This window comes from Panicum virgatum, chromosome 5K, assembly GCF_016808335.1.
Source record: "Panicum virgatum strain AP13 chromosome 5K, P.virgatum_v5, whole genome shotgun sequence".
Classification (NCBI taxonomy): Eukaryota; Viridiplantae; Streptophyta; class Magnoliopsida; order Poales; family Poaceae; genus Panicum; species Panicum virgatum.
This window is the reverse complement of record NC_053140.1, coordinates 8,202,272-8,220,104: the sequence shown is the minus strand read 5'-3', so window position 1 is coordinate 8,220,104 and position 17,833 is coordinate 8,202,272. Positions and strand designations below refer to the sequence as shown.

The window sequence follows — 17,833 nt, the reverse complement described above, 5'->3', positions numbered from 1 at the left end:
AACAAGCTAGGGCCTTCACTTGAGCAAGAACCGATCACCAAGAACGGATGCACACAAGTTTCTCTCTACTCAAATCCTTAATCTTGCTTCTTGATTGATTGAATGAACAAATATGTGGAAGATGAAGCTCAAGGTGGCTCTCAACAATGTATGAGTGTATGAATGTGTCCTGGTGTTAAGAGTGTGCAAAATGATCCATTGGAGGGGTATATATAGGCAGCTCACACGAATAGAGCCGTTGGAGAAAAGCTGCCAGAAAACTGCGTAGTGCCGGTTAATCCGATGATCCTCCAATAGCCAGCGTCAGTTTAACCGATGAATGTAAACTGCCCCTTCTGAAAACTAGCCGTTACAACTTGGGCAGATTAACCGACGTATCATCGGTTTAACCGGTGAGTGTAGTTGTCCATTGATCAACTGAAAAACCAAGTCTCTGGACAAATGCACCGACGTTAACTCAAAACCATCGTCGGTTTAACCGGTGAGTACAACTTCAGAAATCCCTGAAAAAACCCAACTCACTAGTCAATTGCACCGACGTCTCAATTCAAACAGCGTCGGTTTAACCGGTGTATGGAACCTTGAAACACCCTGAAAAAACCAACTCTGGACTAATGCACCGACGTTAAATTCAAACACGTCGGTTTAACCGCTGTATTGACTTGTCCAGACTCTGCTGACTTCGTTTAACCGACGTATAGAAAAATGAAAGCGTCAGTTAAACCGGTGTTAAAGACTTTTTCTGATTTTGCCTTTTCTGATTTGAGTCTTGAATGAAATCTAAATATTCTTGAGATATAAGTTGAAAACCACTTATTTGAACTTCTAGGAACCTGAGTGACCATAGTGTGCATTCATTTTTGATTGACCATGTCCATGCTCAAGTTACTTGGCCTTAACCCCTCTTAATAGTGCGATCACTATAAAACTATAAAATCTATACTAACCTAAGTGTCCTTCTCATCCTTATGACACTTAGGACTAGAAAGATCCTTAGTCTTGACATATAATTGAGTTGAATACCGAGATCGACTTTTTGAATAATGAAATTGAGGGGCCTCTTTTAACATATGATCAAATGAGCGATAATGATCTATTAAGCTGCACAAACTCATTAGTCACAATAATGGTTGTCATTAATCACCGAAACATACCTTGAGGGCCTAGATGCTTACAACTACTTAAGTAAACAACCGATTTAAGAAATGCATTAATCTACCACACTTTGTTAAGTGTAGTTGTACACATGGAATCGAAGGACTGATAGCAGAGCTGGAATACTAATAATCGCAACAGATAAATCTACGGGTACAGGAGGGCACAACGTACTATGGAGTAAACAACCAGATATTAGATCTGCAAAAAATAGTGCTGGAACCTAAGAGCAAAAGCAGGGAACAATATAGATCTATCGATGGTTAAATTACCAGCGCCGGAAGGTGAAGCAGCAGTGACAGTAGCGGCCGGCCCAGCTGCAGTAACCAACAATGAAGCACTGCAGGAAACATAAAAATGTCGTAGGTTAAAGATATTTAAAGACGAAATAAAACCCTAGAAGAGCAGCAAGATTCCTAGTATAGTATGTAGAGAGCCAAGTATAGGAGTTGGCTAGAGGTAGACGACAACATGGCATCGCAGCAGCACTAGCCGCAGCAGCCAATGGTGGCGGGGTCGACGCGCTGGTTCCCGACGCCGGAGCAGCTCATGATGTTGGAGGAGATGTACCGGGGCGGCGCGTCGCACATCCAGCAGATCACGGCGCACCTAGCCTGCTACGGTCCCATGGAGGGCAAGAACATCTTCTACTGGTTCCAGAAGCACAAGGGCCGCACCGCCAGAAGCTCTGCCGCAGGATCTGCATGAGGCAGCAACTCCTCTCCTGCGCGCAGTAGCTCGGGGAGAGGGGGGAGGGGGCGCACCATGGCCACGGCCATGGCTTCCTTGCCGCGCCGCCGGCCGCGCCCTACGGCTGCAGCGGCTTCGACCAGGCCGCTGCGGGCAGTCGCATTAACGCACCCCGTGGCCAGAGCCGCGCCGCCGCGCGCCGACCCCATCGGGCGGGCAGGCCTACGCGGCCGGCCGGCCGGTGAGGCTCGTGGCCGTTGGCGACACAGGAGGAGAGGGGACTGGGGAAGGGAGCTCGGGGAGGCGAGGGGCTGAGGGAGGTGCGACCAGCCGCCTTTGAGGACGCATGAGAAGAGGGGAAGGGAGGTCGAGGAGGGGAGGGGCTGAGGGAGGCGCGCCCGGCCGCCTTGCCCTCTTCGCCGTCGGGAAGAGTGTGGGAAAGGGGAGTGCGCCGGCCGGCTGCTTGCGGGGTCGCACTCAAGGTGCTCGGATCCCTTGCCGATGCCGACGTCGGAGCCGGCGCCACTTCTCGAGAGCAGCGTCTTCGCCGCCTCGCCGGCACGAGCGCCGGCCTCCTCGGCTGCAAGGTAGTGCCGCAACGGAGACTGGAGAGGCGTCGGGGACGAGGAAGAAGACTCCGGACGCGAAGATATTTACCGCTACATTACTGCGCAGGTGGGGTGAATGTCAGCCGCAGATTCACCATTGGATGCTGTAAATTTTTTTTTTGCTATCGTGCATAGCGTGAGAGGCCACCGAGCAGTGCACAATTGACATATAGAAATGTAGGGATCCAGATTCCATGACATTGCTACAGCATGTCACGGTGAAACATTGGGCCAATCTAGAGCGTTGAAGGAGGATCCAACGACCCGCAGCGCCGGCCCACCTGTAGACCTCCGTTTTCACCTTGCATCCCGTTTTGTCTCCCATTTTCACCCGCGGCCTCCCTTGCCCGGTCGGCCCGCCCGAGCGCGGCTCTCCTCCCCCAGAACCGCCGCCGCCGCCGCAGGGAGGGGTCCTGCCGCCGCGGGACTTCACCGAGGCTGTCGCTGTGGGAGGCCTGCGAGGCCGCCGGCGCTGGAGTCCGCCGGCGCCGCGCGCGCGGAGCTGGCCGCAGTGGGCCTGCCGTCGCGAGCAGAGGTGAGGAGCGGCCGGCCGGCGAGCTGGCCTGGCCTCGCGCGGGTGGCGGCAGGCGATGCCGCCGCTGAAGGCCGCTGGCGCTGGAGTCTGCCGGGGACGGCTCTGCGCGCGCGGAGCAGGACGCGGGGGGCCTGCAGCCGCGAGCAAGGGCGAGGAGTGCGGCCAGCCACCGGGCCTGGCCTCGCGCGGGTGGCGGCAAGCTGGTGCCGCAGCTAGGAGGCCGCCGCCGCTGGAGACCGCCGAGTCAGTGGATGTCCCGAGTTCCCGAGCCAGTCCTTCCCTGCTGCCATGGTGATCTGGGAAGCAAATTCACGAGTTCCCGAGCCAGTCCACGGCTTGTTCCTCCATGAGCGCAGCGCGGCTGCGGCCCCAGCAGTCGCCTGCGGCGGCGCCCGCGGCAGCCTCCCGCGGCGGCGCCCTCGGCGGGTCCCCAGTCGAGGCGGTGGCGGCCCGCGGCGCGGACCTGCCCGCTCGCCCGGTCCTCGCGCGGCGCCCGCCGCCCGTCCCCTGCCTCGCGCGAGATCGGGAGGTCCGCGGAGGGGCGAGCGTGGGGTTGCGGGAGAAGCCGCACGACGCGCGGCGAGGTGAAAACGGGGCTCTGGAACGGGGTGCTACCGCCGGATGCGCCTGAGACAATCGATTTGTTTTCAACGGTTCAGATGCATGCAATGTTTCACCGTGACATGCTGTAGCAATGTCATGGAATCTGAATCCAGAAATGTAGTAGTTGTGTATGTGATGTGTCGTGCACTTGTGTGTTTGGAATTGCAGGCGTCCTGTGTATGATACATGGATACGAATAAACTTTGTACCCCGGCAAGTTCGTCTGGAGTTCATGTTTACTAATATATTTTTTTGAAAAGGAATGTTTACTAGTATTCGACTGTAACAGCAGTAGATGTGGCCCGTTAAGTTAGTTGTTCGATCAGCTTGTGAGGTGGAGCTTTGCAGTTACTCGCAGTCACTCGTTAGTCAAGTTACAACCGTGTAATGACTACTACTTACTGAATGCTGACAAGTGAGACTATGATTTGTCAGTCGTTCTTTTGTTTACTACTGTAGTAACTAGTCACTCGGCTGTCGTCAACGGTAACGACTTTGGCACATTCGTCCTACCAAGCCGTGCGAGGACCGGAGGACGTGGAGGTATCTGTAGTGACACTCTTCAAGTCTACTGCCGGTCTTCGCCCCCTGCAGCTGTAGGCTGTAGCATTATTGCCTAAAGGCCACTGGCATCTACCCTACAGAATACTTGCAGTGGCTGATGCAGTTGCAATTTTGCATGCCTGGTGCTAGTCTGTTGCTGTTGCCCAGCAATGACCACCTCGCCAGTCTCGCCCCTCTCTCTGGCCATCTTCCTCTTCATCCTGCTCCCAACCTTCTCCTCCAGTTCATGCCCGTCCGTGCTTCAATGCAACAGTACCGAACCCATCGAGATCAGACCTCCTTTCTTCGTTGCTACTCCGGGTCTCGACCCAGCCTGTAGGAAATCGTTTAACGTCAGCTGCGGCCTACTGGGTCCGGAGCTGAATCTCGCTATTGGCAGCCAGCTACTGCTGAAAGAAATTCAGTACGATTCCCATACCGTGGTAGTCCAGGATGTGCAGCTCAGCGTCAGCAACAACTTGCCCTGCAGTTTCTTCTTCACCTTCAGGCCACCTGTGGACAACTTCGAGAGAAGTTACCACGACTTGGTGACGTGGTTCTCATCGATCAGCTGCGGCCACAGCGACGTCACAGTTTTCCGCAGCATCTTTGGGCATGGCAAGGAGGTTCACCAAAGCATAGAGCCGGATGAGCGCGGTCTTGCTTCATGCCATGCCTCTCCGCGGTTCGAATGGATCCGAAGCTTCAGTGAGGTTGGCAGTGCTGGGCAGATTCCCCTGGTCAATTTCTCAGTGCAATCGGGAAGCATAAGGAAGTACCTTTTGTCGCTTTCAGATTGCGTTTCAGGTAACATGATTACCTTTCCATGTGCCTGATATCACTTCTGTTCCAGTATTATATTAGGTGCCGACAGATTTGTTACACATAACATGAAAAAGTAAAATGTGGAAATTGCAGCTTTCATCTAAAATATGAGAATCCTACAATGTTTTAGATTAGTCTTGTGCAAAAATTAAAATTTCCAATTAATTCAAAAATATGATTGATGTTGTCACTGCTTACCTCGCACCTGGTCCACTGTTACCTATCATTACTGGGACATTTCTCCATCATCATTTCTCTTTGTGCTGCAACTTAAGTAGTGAAGCTTGTCAAATTCTCTCTTAAAGTATATATATGAAACCATAACCTCAAGCGATTCCAACAGTAAATTTCCACAAAATTTCTTACTCATTTATTCAATCAACCTATGTGTTATCTGCAGATGGAGATCACAGCAAGAATGGCACTAGTTTGCTCATGGCAGGTATGAACTTCACTCGTAGCAGCAGAAGATCCAAGTACTGTAGTGTTCAAGAAAAAAAAATCTAAGGAAGCATCACACCATGCTGTGCTATTTAGCACACTGATTGATATGAACCATGTCATTTCTTGATGTATTACTACTTTTAAATATTTCTTCCTTTCCGTTTACTTGCAGTGTTCATATCTGCAAGTTCTGGGGTGCTTTTAGGATGTTTTTTTTTGCTGTGCTGAAGCCACTTTGGACAAAATTATCCCTTGTCCAGAGAGAGAATTGTGAAATCAAACAAAATATTGAATTGATACTATCCAGATATGGGATAAGACCCAAAAGATACAGGTACACTGACCTGAAAAGGATAACAAGGTCTTTCAGTGAAAAACTAGGGGAAGGAGGATATGGCATGGTTTTCAAAGGTGAGCTTAGGGATGGACGCCCGGTTGCTGTCAAGTTACTTCATAACTCGAGAGGCGATGGAGAGGAATTTGCTAACGAGGTTCTAAGCATTGTCAACACCTCTCATGTTAACATAGTTTGCCTACTTGGATTTTGTATAGAAGGATCAAAGCGAGGTCTCATATATGAGTACATGCCTAATGGATCATTGGAGCGGTATATCTATTCTGAAAATCCAAAATCAACTTTAGGGTGGGAAAATTATATGATATAGCAATTGGTATTGCACGAGGGCTAGAGTATTTGCACAGAGGGTGCAATAGGCGCATCATCCATTTTGATGTCAAGCCTCACAATATCCTTTTAGATGAGAATTATTGTCCAAAAATTGCTGATTTTGGCCTGGCCAAACTCTGTAAGATTAAGGAGAGCATCATTTCGTCAATGGCTGGCGCACGAGGAACCATTGGTTTCATTGCTCCAGAGGTGTTCTCTAGAAGTTTTGGTGATGTATCAACCAAGTCAGACATCTACAGCTTTGGAATGGTGCTTTTGGAGATGGTTGGTGGGAGAAGAAATGTGCAAAAAAATCTTGACAATTCTAGCCAACTTTATTTCCCGGAATGGCTTCATGGTCACTTGTCTAATGGGGGTACACTTGAAACCTTTGAAGTGACAAGTGCAACCGAGGAGATTGCGACAAAGATGGCTTTGATTGGTTTGTGGTGCATACAAATGATGCCAGAAGCTCGGCCTTCTATCACCAAGGTCATAGATATGCTAGAGAGGAGTGTTACTGAATTAGAAATTCCACCAATGCAATTTTTATCTTGCCCCCCAGAACCATCAATCCATTCGATTAATACAACTGCTGGAGAAGATACTCAGAATTTAAGTTTCCTTACTCATTTCAACAAATGAGAGAAAAGGGTCTCCATCTTAGTACTACTACTGTGCCACGATGCCTGAAGATAACAAATGAGAGAATTTAAGTTTGGGCCGTGTGACCCAGGTTGTGTTGCTACTTCTCTCTACACATATCCGTTTATGGGCTTCCTTTTCAATATCAGCTTACTGACCTTTTTGCAAGATGTGGACTGATTTCAAGAAACAAAAGCAGAGTTCTACTTGGTTTATCCATGCATGGGAGCTAACACTAAGTTCAGGTCTACCAAAATATTTTCAAAATCATGGGTAAACTTGTTGCAAGTAATGTAATAAGGATTACCTTGACACAGATCTTAGGATGATACAAGATTGAGACTCCATTGATGTATATCACACTATCCTCCAAGTTATGATCCCATTGTACCTTTAAGAGAATTACATGACTGATGTGATGAAACCATTTCACTGAGGAATAAGATCTTTTTGTAATTGTGTCTAAGTGTTTATTTTCTGGAGATTTGTTATCGGTTAGACTGTTAGTATTCAGTTAAAACGGAAATGAGAAATAATTATGATCACTGTATCACGGTAGGGGTAGTAATGGATCATGGCCCTAATGCTCTCTTCACTATTCAACTTGACCCTTATATATATTTTTAGCTCAAAATTGTATAAGATAAGAGTTGAGCCCTTTTTGAGCCCGGACCTTAAATTATCTAGACTAAATTTTGAGGCCCTTTACCACCGACTCACACAATATGATCAAAATTAATTTATAACAAATGATATTGCATCATCCACCAGCAAAGGTACTACACAAATACAAGAGACAGTATACCTTTAAATAGAAAGTAGTTGCTACCTGAGACTGATTAGCATGTTAAATAGCTCAGGGGTTTAGATCAATGTGTTCATTACAAAACTAGTTGAAACTTATAACGAAAAGAAAATCTATTTTCACAGTGTAGTTTGCTTGTTAGCTTCAATTCCAAACAACTTCTGGGGAACCAGGCTCTAAATATTAAGGAGATACACTGAGCTTAAATTCATATTAAGGAAAAGAAACACCCAATTTCGTGCGTTCAAGGAGATGTTTACCTACACTATCATGCAGACCAAACCTATCTGTATTGAAAGCAAAGCCCTGAAAGCATGGGCATAATTTAATGCGGATACATATATACATGTGCAATGTTACCAGAGATGAGTCGATACCTGTATTAGCTCCAGATAATAAGTCAACATCTTGCAACACAGTCTCAGTCACATGTGACAGCAATGCAGTGCAGGTGCAGCTACATGTAACACATAGATATTTTGTAGCGTGGACTGTCATCTGACAATGATAAAACATGAATAGTGGCTTAAATGTCAAAGAGTACATCATCAAAGATGACATCTAGAATTGGTTTGTTTGACAAAAATCAACAAAAGTACCTTTTAAGTCTCTATAAGAAAGAGAGGCACCTCTAAATGGTAAATACTGAAAATAAAAGTGCATGTGATAAACCGACTATTTTTCTATCCATTCAATATGTACCTAGCTATAGAGCAATGTAAACAGTAACTGTATTTCATTCTATACTCTCTTTCTGAGAACTTCGAGCAGTTCCCTGTTTAATGTTTTACCAGAAAGGAATATGCGTATGGCCTAGCTTATGATTATGTCTGTATTGCAAGGTCCCAAATATCTTATAGGACACTATGGAAGATAATTACTGATTATCAATAGCAAGTCAACTAATAAGCTCAAAGCCTCAAATGCCTTTTTGACTATCGATGCACTCCTGATGTGTATCGCAGCTTTCCAAGAAGGCAGGTGGCTTTGATAAACCGGCACACTACAGATGAACTTTGGGCTATCTCACAATGACGATGGACAAACTGGTTATGTCTTGGCAAGTGGTGAGCAACAAACCTGGCTAATCTGCAGAAAGCATGGAGGAAGTGAAGCCAGAAGTTAGCCCCACGTCCACAGACTGACAGGCAACAACCAAAACTTGCAGTTGTAAAATCAATCGGGCTGCATCCATTTCCAAGTAGTGTTTGGTTCAAGCGGCACGGCTTAGGATGTGCAAGAACGTGTGATTTACTCGGTTTGAGTCGAAGTACACTCTGAACCTCAACAGCGTGCCGGCGCACCCGCTTCACTGCTTCAGCGCCATAAGGTCGAACACCTCGCGGGTGGCAGGTGAGACGGCGGTACAGAAGCTTGGCCTTCATTCGATGCCGCGGGCTCTGAACCGCAGAAATGCGTGGCAGGTAAACCGGCTGCGATCCTAGGCCGGAACCGCCACAGTCCCCGGCACCCCGTGCCAAAAGGAACAGCATAGAGCAAGCAGAGAGCGACAGGGCGCGGGCAGGCTTGGAGCTTGGAACGGGGAAGGCGACCGCCCCTGCACCATCAGCCCATCATCGCCTGGGGACGGTCGCCGTAGCTCCAACACAGCAGCCACGCGGCTACGCCGGGAAGGCGGCCGTAACCAGCAGCCCACAACCTTGCCGTGAGGCTCTCAGCTGTGCTATGTGCGGCTGCCCAACGCCAGTAACAAGGGAAGCGAGAAGTGTCAGTTTTCATAACAATCACAGTGGCAAATTATCACCAAAAGATGAGAAAATTGCAAGACCATATATTGATCGCATTAGATGTTTTGCTCGATGATTCATTCATTTACAATTGTAAACGTGTCAAATAAGAATAATCTAAACACGGAAACAGCAGCACTCCTAAGTTAGCTGCTTTACGTCAGTGAAGACTGCTCGGAATCAGCTTAGTATTTACACATGCGGTGGGGTGGTTTCTATAAGATAGCTAAATAAGGAATGATCATTTGCAGCAAAACTCTTCACTTGCATATTTTCAAAAAAAAAAAAACTCTTCATGGCTGAACTGAATATCAAAGTCGTGAAGAGTTTTGATATTCACTTACATATTTTCAAAAAAAAAATCTGTTGCGGCAAAATAGCACCTAGAAATTCTTTGCATCGTCACAACGCGATTCTTATCCTGCCCCTCAAATCACCGATCCATTTCGAAGTTTTATTGTCTAATGATATTGCTTCACCACAAAGAAAACATTTAGTGTTAGTACCACGGAAACTGACTGACATCTGACGTGTAATAATTCATGTATCGCTTCACGTGGCTTCTAAAAGAGATAAACTTTGCACTTTGCAGCTCCGGCAAACAAAAGGGGAAACCTGAACTCCGGTACTGTCGTCAAAAATTGAATTCAGAATGGCACCTTCGATCTCCCCCGGCTGATGGCCACCAAGCGATCCTCAGAGCAAGCCACAGCCAAGCGATCAAATAAAGTGCAAACAACACAGATCCCCATCAACAGTACACTGACGCATTCATTAGGGAAGAAACTTGGGATCGAGCTAGCAGCTACTAGCGTTGGCTGCTGATGACTGGCACCTCTCATGGACGATGGCACTGGCATGGCACGGGTCCATGACCCGTCGCTGGCACTGCGAGTTTCGCGTGGCGGTGAACGCTTTCCCGGCTCGGAGAATCTGCAGCCCTTTGTTCTGACCCCGGTGTCACTTTGATCGGAGGACGCATCGGCTGACGCCCAGCGAAAACAACCGCACGGCGTGCCTGCCGTCGGATCGTGAATCGGACAGCCACGCCGGGCCGGCACGCGTGGAAAAAACGGGGAGCTCTGGACCTACCCTTACCTGAATTATTCGCCTGGTTGTGTTTCCTCTCGCTTTCATGGACCCTTAGCTTGGTCAGGGCCTTGTGCGTGCAGTCCTAGCTAGAGACACTTCATCAGCAGGGTTAGCACTGTTTGTCTTAGACACTCGAGCAGGGTTAGAAAGGTACGTTGATATTAGCTTGCGTCGAGCATCTTCTCTGATCCAGCGGACGCCACGTCGCCCAAGTGATTCACGACGTTTTTTATTTAGGCCCTATTTGGTTTTAAATAAGTCACCAATTAGGTGATTTAAAACCAATGACTTATAAATTATGGGTGTTTGATTGTTAAGTGACTTAAAAGGTTAAAAGGTGTGGACCCCACGCGGAAAATGGGAATTTATAAGTTTTAAGTTGGGGTGGAGCTGCTTAAAAAGTATAAGTTAAGGTGACTTATAAATTAGGGTTATTTGGCAAATTAAGTCACTTTATTCACTTTTTAGCTTATAAGTAGGTGATTTATTTGAAACTAAACAGGGCCTTAGATGGTCATGTGCAAACGATCTTCTGTAAGCCAAGTGATTGTAACACCCTGCCCGGATACTCCGGCCGTAGGCCCGGATACTCCGGACATGGAGTTCCTAGTTCATGTAATTTTTGTCCTCTGTGCCCCACAATCATTAAAACAGGGATCTCACACTCTCTCTCTCACAGCTCACTCTCCCTCTCCCCCTCACGTGCACTCTCTCCCTCTCCCTCATGAGCTCCCTCTCTCTCTAGTGCCCTAGAGTGCAAATCCTCCCTCTCAACTTGATTTCAAGGCTAAGGAAGCTTCAATCGGCGTGGAGAACCTTTCCCCCATGTGCTCCTCCTCGGGGAGGCTTTGGATTTCAAGTTCTTCGTTCAAGAAAAACTCATCCTAGGTATTCAACTCGTGCCGCCCCGATCTATGATTCTAGGAGGTTCTAAGTGATTTCTTTTGGTCAATCAATTCTATATGCATCCTTCAACTAGGATTCAAGAGGGTTTCAAATTTGGTGTGGGTGGTTTTGCCAAAAATCAAGATTTCAGTTTTTGGGGCGAAAATGCTGTCAAGCCCGGAGACTCCGGGTATAAGCCCGGATACTCCGGGTTTTGAACACTCCGGGCGAAACTCCGGGTATAAGCCCGGATACTCCGGGTTTGGGACACTCCGGGGGAAACTCCGGGTATAGGCCCGGAAACTCCGGACTTCGGAGTCCGGATACTCCGGATATGAATCCGGATATTCCGGGTTTTATTAGAACTGTTGGATGTAGAATTGGGTAAATTTGGGGTAAATTTGTAGTGTTTCTACTTGGGCATTTCAAAGATTGTTGTTGCATATCGTATTTGCATACATTCTCATGTCATGTGCATACGTGTAGACGCCGCCGCCGAAGGAGTCGTATATGAAGTGATCGCGGAGGCGAAAGAGCACCCGGAGCAAGTCCAACAGGGGGTTCGCAAGGATCCGGCCCAAAGCCCGTCTGCCCCTAGCTCTGAGCAGCAGCCCGAAGGCAAGCCCCGGTGCACATCCTATTAATCTAAATTATGACACCTATATATGTATTTATTACTTGTGCATTACGTTTAGGAGTTGTATGAAACCCTAGTTGCATAAACCCTAGGTTTCCTTGAGTTATACTAGTATGTATAGGACGATAGATATGCTATGCTAGATAGGGTTCGGTAAAAGTCGAGTAATTTCTAATTACTCGCGAGATATAGGATATTTTTATGTTTCCATATAGAAGTTACTCACCTTGGAATGAAAGTCTTGGAATGAAAGAGAGAATAGAATCTGAGACCGGGCGGGAGAGGTGTAGTTCCGCCTGTGTCGGTTAAGGACCGAACCGTTGTTGGCCCTGCTGATCATGTTTGAGCTGTACTAACCGCATGCCGGGAGTAGGAGGTAGTCGAAACCGGTAAGCCGAGTACTGTCTTGCTTCGGAAGTACAGAACTTCTACCCACCCCTTAGGGCGAGTCGAGTGGCCGCGGAGAATCGGGATGCACGAGTTTACTTTTGGTGGTCTCTCGTAGGGCTCGGCTGACTATATGCAGGTGGGGCGGTTCTGTAGTTCGAGACAGGGAGGAGAATGGTTGGTGCGTGTGGTCCGACGGGGCATACGCGTGCCGTGTTGGTTAGGTCCACCTTGCAAGGTTAAATCGAATCGATTCGCCGTCAGTCGCTCTCGGATATGAGCACCTTGGTCACTGCGTCGCAGCGTAGTGTTATAATGAGATGATAGATATATTTATATACATATGATGATGAACACCTTGAATTATTGTTGATTGCACCACCATGTCTGCTATAGTTGATCCATGCAAATATTAGAATAGAGTTAATTTGTATAGAATCTGGACTAAAATACTGAAAGTAAGGAATTTCTTTAGTTGCTTTTCTGCAAAATAAACCACCAGCCAAAATCTTTGCATATCTAGATATGTGGGCTAAGTTATACCCACTGGTCGGGTAAGTCTTGCTGAGTATTAGTTGCTCAGGGTTTGTTGTTTACCTTGTTTCAGGTATATGAGCTAACTAGGTTTCCCATCGGTGGGCTCGATGTGGCGCCTTGTCTTCACGTCGCGGTAGTCCTCGGCTTATTTAGTTTGTTTTTATTTATTCTCTAGTAAAAATGCTCTGTAAGTTAGATTCTCTTCCGTGCTGTCATTTCTTTTGTAAATTTTAAATTTTAAGCTGTTTGTAAAAGTCTTAATATATTTTGCTATTTTTGTAAGATTGTATCGTGCTGGTACCTTCTGCGCTCGCCTTCGTGCGAGACTTCTGGTGTGTTTCGGTCGGCCTGTGGGTTGAAAGCAGGCTGTCAAGTTACACTTAATTAAGCTAATGCGTCTGATGCGTTCAGATGATGGCGGTTACGCTTAATTAAGTGTTTTAATTCGGCGGGTCTGTCACAGTGATGAACAGTGAAGAGGTTTGAAAAAACTAGGCGGTTCGTGGCGCAGAAGATTACAAAGCGTCAAAGCCCTCGCTTTATGCCTAACAAAAACAGTGATGACTCACCTACCCCCTCCTAATGAATCAAACCTTAGATTTGCGTTCATAATGATCTCAATCTCTGAGGAAAAGAAAAGATTACACCTTGTGATTAATCAGTGTTGCTTCACAGAGACTTGAGCAGAGGCTCACGTGGCCGTGGAAAAACGAGTAGTACAAGTTTGCTTTGGATCAGAACTCCTTCATCTCTACCTTCCGCTGCATTATATAGATCTTCTCCTATAGCCACGCATATTATAAAATAAAAGGAGATTAAAATAAAGATAACTGTAGAAGCATAGAATGTGATAAAAACATGCTACGATGTGTAGTATCACTACCTTTCATCTGAGCATTTCTATTTTCCTTCCCTTTTTCTTCTTTTTAATAACTACATTTTTCCTGAACGTTTACTCTTTGCACCTTTTACCACCCAATGAACTCTAGACAATACTATATCTCTTAATATGTCTTTGGCACAATCTTTCGAATTTAGAGGAATTTCATGGTTTGTCTTGCATCTTTCTTATAGAATTATCTGCTTCCAAGTCCAACTTTTTTATAACATCAGTTTGTCGCCGAATACTTCAACGCACCAGATGTCGCCTTTCAAGATATAAATGCAGCATATGTTTTTCTTCTCACTTTCTTGCTTCTTAATCAAATCCTTTTTCACATATTTTGTCCATCTCCTTAACATATATTTAGATGCCAAATGAAAACCTTGTTTACATTAAAAACTTGAGGGCATGCTTGCACAATATCCAAGATGCATGGTTGCCATTTTCTAGCAATTTGTATTTTTTAAATGTGTATACATACCAATGGATTAGTACTTTTTGAAAGAGGGGTTTATTTGCATTATCGAGTTCAGTTGTTGCTTCATAATCAGATTGCATAGGCGGCATAACCTTGACTGGCCCCTCATCAATATGTAACAATTTATAAGACAGTGAAACTTATCTCTTAAATTCTTCCTCAAAGTCTGAAAGTCTCAATACATCCTCCTTTATATAATTTAGGCGCGCACCTCTTGTGCATCCTGTTTGGACTAACAAAGTAATCATGGTGTTTAAGTACAACATTTTGCACTATCCAAATCCTCTTACAATATACACTAAATTGAACACTAGCATTGCAAAACTGTCCTAACAGTGTCATGTGGTGACTCAATTTCTCGTTGTCCTTGGTAATTGCAAGTATATACATGGTACCATTAGCTCCGGGCTTTGTCTAGCCTTTTTGTATAACGATGAAATTTTTTTAAAATTTTTGTAATATGCATTGTGATATCTACTACGACCCTACAAAAATTGAAACTAAACTTCAACTTGTGTATGGAGAAATAAAAAAGACAAATTGTATTATAGGATAAAATGAACTAAATAGTCTATAGTTTAGGGGGTAAATTGAACCAAGATATAGTTTAGGGGGTTATTTAGACTTGAAAAAAGTCTAAATTACCCCCCTCAACTATAACCAAAGTCTAGATAACCCCCTAAAATATAACTTGGTTCAATTTACCCCCTAAACTATACCATTTAGTTTATTTTATCCCCTAATATAATTTATCTTTTTTGTTTCTCCATACACAAGTTGAATTTTAATTTCAAATTTTGCAGAGTAGTAGTGAACATCATAATGCATATTTAGAAAAAGTTTTATAATTTTCCCCATTATTTTTCATATAATTTTGTACTCCAATGATTAATTTATCATTAAATATTCTAACCTATCAAAATAAAAAATTATGATCTATTTTTTGTAACATGCGTTATGGTGCGTGCTATTATGCTGTAAAATTTCAACTCAAAACTCCACCTATGCATGGAGAAACAAAAAAGACAAATTATATTGGGGGTAATTTGAACCAAATTGTATAGTTTAAGGGGTAAAATGAACCAAACAATAGTTTAGGGGGTTATCCAGACTTTGGCTATAGTTGAGGGGAGTAACTTAGACTTTTTCCTTTAGACTTTGGTTATATACTTGAATAGAGTAAATTGAAGTTTTTCATGATGTGGGTATTATAGACTCGATCTCATATGCTTCGCCTCTGCTTCCAAGTTCCAACTTCATCGACATCGATCAAAGGTCAAATTTGTTTTATCTCAGAGAATCCAGAGCACCTCAATAATTTACAACAAATCATCGGTAAGAACACAAGAAGATCGCAACTAGTGACTCAGCCTGTTACTTTTCCTCGAGTCTTTGATTCAGAGGCGCACGTGGCCGGGCGCATAAGATAAGACCCAGGGAGAGTGTGAACGGGTCGTCCGTCGAGCCCTAACTGCCGGACAAGGACCCCGCAGCCACACACTCCCATCACCCCGGACTTTCCCGGCGCGCCGGTACGGCGGCGGCGACACGGACACCAACACCAACACCAACAAGGCAACCGCGAAGGCCGCAGATGCGTACGGCCAGGCCACCTCGACGCCGAGGTGCGGACAAATCGGGCGCGGTCGCCGTCGACGACGTGGTCCCAAGGGGTAGAGGCAGGCAACTGTACAGCGACTGCACCTAAGGAGCCCACGTAGCCATCGTTCACACGCTGACGCCAACGCGCCATTAAGCGGCGGACGGCGAGCTGCCGGCGGATCGCAACCGTCGGCGGCCGATCGGATGCACGGGACGCCGGCGATGCGGGCAGGTAACCGGCCGCCGGCAGCATCTTTTTATTTCTCCCCCTTCCATGGACATGGAGCTCTCCAGATCACGAGCCAGTCAATCACCTGCAAATTTACCAAATTGGCCCTTTCACACCACTAGAGTACAGGCGTACAGCAGTACACTCGACGCCTCGACGGAGACGATGCCGGCCGGACGGACGCCTACCTTCAAGCGCCCATAAATAGCCGTGCCGGGGCTTTAGCCGAGCAGCAGCAGCTCGAGCACACACGTAGACTTGAAGCTAGAGAGTCCACAGCTAGCCCCTGCTCGAGGCTGCGAGGATGTCGCTGGAAAGGCTGCTCGACACGCTGGCCCCGGGCTCGTGGAGGAACCCCTTCAGCATCTTCGGCACGGCGGTGGCCGCCGACACGTGGCTGGCGAGCGACACCTCGGCGTTCGCCAACACCTACATCGAGAGCCGGGACACGGCGGGCGCGTACGTGTTCAGCGCGGCGCTGCCGCCCGGCGTGAGGAAGGAGGAGGTGCGGGTGGAGGTGGACGAGGGCAACGTGCTGGTCATCACCGGGGAGCGCAGCGTCCGCCGGGAGGAGCGCGGCGACAGGTGGCACCACATCGAGCGCAGCTGCGCCACGTTCCTCGGCAGGTTCCACCTGCCCGGGGACGCCGCCGTGGACGGCGTCAGGGCCGCCATGGACGCCGGCGTGCTCACGGTCACCGTGCCCAAGGTCGGGGCCATCGCCGCCGCCGCCGCCGCCGCCGCCGCCTCCGTCGAGAAGCCGGTCGGGGAGCCGACGGTGGCCGTGGAGGCCGGCCCCTGCTGATTTGACGCGCCGGCGCGCGCGTTCCATCACGGGCGAGGCACGCCCCTGTTGAACGAACACTAAGGTCTCTCGTCCGTACCGTCTGAAGCTTCCTCCTCCTCTGGTTTGGTATTGCATACTTTCCCGTGTGATGGATCTGCCTGCACGCATGTAACAAGAAAAAAAAAGAATCCGTTCTGTGCTCGGTAAATGAATAGCAACCTAAGCAGCTAAGCTGGAATCCTGTACATGTCTCTACTAATTTCTTCGTCTTTTCTTGAGATTGCAGCCTCTACAAACTTTTCTTCATGTCGTAATAAAGTTGTGACGAGTTAACGACAGCAACCCGCCAGTGTGACTTTGTTCATCAGTTGAAAATCTTAGCATTTTTTCCCCAACGAAAAATCGTTAACATACCGATGAATTTCGATCGTATTCGACACCAACACCTGCAAAAACCTTCAGAACTCGAAAGTGGTCGAAGCAAATATCCGGAGCGTGAGCTAGTTGTCCCAATCTGTACGGCCATCATGCTGGCCCGCGACTTGCGGCACCTCGCTGTTGAAGAACGGGGGAGAAAAAGATAGTGCGCGCGGCACCATCACCGCACCAACCAGCTCGTACGGCTGCACCAGCACGCGGAGGGGATATTTTGTGCGCGGCCTCGTCGGCGATGCCAGTCGCAGCCGCCGCGGCGAGCTTTACTCCGCGACACGCCAGGAACCGTGGCAAGTTGCGAGACAGCAAAGCTTAGCACTGGGAGAACTGGTCGTCATTGGCATCGATCTGCAACTGGGTTGTGGAAGACGGGTTGGGAGAAGGAAAGGGTTCAAAAGTTACAAGGCAAAGAAAAAAAAAGGTTGGAAAGCTGGGCCTTTGTGTGGGCTGAAACGGACTTTAATGTGGCATGGCTTTTGGATGGGCTGATATGTTTGATTTCAATGGGAATGGACTGGGCTGGTTGAGCCTACTATCTAAGTGTTGGAAGGCTTTCATAAAAACTTTACAAAGTGGGTAGGTTCTTAGCTCAACAGAGGAAGGATCCCCTAAA

The 17,833-nt window shown here is 47.2% G+C and overlaps 3 protein-coding genes and 1 pseudogene across 20 annotated transcripts; 3 read left to right on the top strand and 1 right to left on the bottom strand.

Moving 5' to 3' along the window:
- Nucleotides 1–3,809: 3,809 nt before the first annotated feature.
- LOC120706083 lies at nucleotides 3,810–9,257 on the bottom strand. Of its 18 annotated transcripts, none has more exons than XR_005688186.1 (7): nucleotides 8,601–9,238; nucleotides 7,898–8,018; nucleotides 7,023–7,106; nucleotides 5,326–5,438; nucleotides 5,158–5,228; nucleotides 4,574–4,978; nucleotides 3,810–4,468 (listed from the first exon to the last, which is right to left on the bottom strand). XR_005688186.1 is itself a non-coding variant. In XM_039990653.1 (3 exons), the coding sequence occupies exons 1-3, from the start codon at nucleotides 9,011–9,013 to the stop codon at nucleotides 7,804–7,806; spliced, it is 516 nt and encodes a 171-aa protein (XP_039846587.1). In that variant the 5' UTR covers nucleotides 9,014–9,257; the 3' UTR covers nucleotides 7,278–7,803. The 18 variants fall into 18 exon arrangements, 1 of the variants encoding a protein (XP_039846587.1); XR_005688187.1 differs by having other exon boundaries at nucleotides 5,158–5,222; XR_005688189.1 differs by having other exon boundaries at nucleotides 5,158–5,222; nucleotides 5,343–5,438.
- Nucleotides 4,271–5,569, top strand: LOC120706082. The gene is made up of 2 exons (XM_039990651.1): nucleotides 4,271–4,941; nucleotides 5,360–5,569. Exons 1-2 carry the CDS (start codon nucleotides 4,305–4,307, stop codon nucleotides 5,464–5,466), a joined length of 744 nt encoding a protein of 247 aa, XP_039846585.1. The 5' UTR covers nucleotides 4,271–4,304; the 3' UTR covers nucleotides 5,467–5,569.
- On the top strand, nucleotides 5,273–7,174 carry LOC120706081 (annotated as a pseudogene).
- A 6,809-nt stretch (nucleotides 9,258–16,066) lies between the features above and the next one.
- LOC120706080 (17.9 kDa heat shock protein 2-like) lies at nucleotides 16,067–17,127 on the top strand. The gene has a single exon (XM_039990650.1). It carries the CDS (start codon nucleotides 16,303–16,305, stop codon nucleotides 16,801–16,803), a length of 501 nt encoding a protein of 166 aa, XP_039846584.1. The 5' UTR covers nucleotides 16,067–16,302; the 3' UTR covers nucleotides 16,804–17,127.
- Nucleotides 17,128–17,833: the final 706 nt, after the last annotated feature.

Excerpts from the sequence above, each read along its gene's own strand:
- LOC120706083 (XM_039990653.1), bottom strand. The coding sequence starts at position 9,013 with ATGCTGTTCCTTTTGGCACGGGGTGCCGGGGACTGTGGCGGTTCCGGC. Across the intron at positions 7,978-8,600 it reads GCTTTCTGCAGATTAGCCAG|CTGCACCTGCACTGCATTGC; the intron begins GTTTGTTGCTCA and ends TGTTACATGTAG. Across the intron at positions 7,827-7,897 it reads ATTATCTGGAGCTAATACAG|GGCTTTGCTTTCAATACAGA; the intron begins GTATCGACTCAT and ends CCATGCTTTCAG.
- LOC120706080 (XM_039990650.1), top strand. The coding sequence starts at position 16,303 with ATGTCGCTGGAAAGGCTGCTCGACACGCTGGCCCCGGGCTCGTGGAGG.
- LOC120706082 (XM_039990651.1), top strand. The coding sequence starts at position 4,305 with ATGACCACCTCGCCAGTCTCGCCCCTCTCTCTGGCCATCTTCCTCTTC. Across the intron at positions 4,942-5,359 it reads GCTTTCAGATTGCGTTTCAG|ATGGAGATCACAGCAAGAAT; the intron begins GTAACATGATTA and ends TGTTATCTGCAG.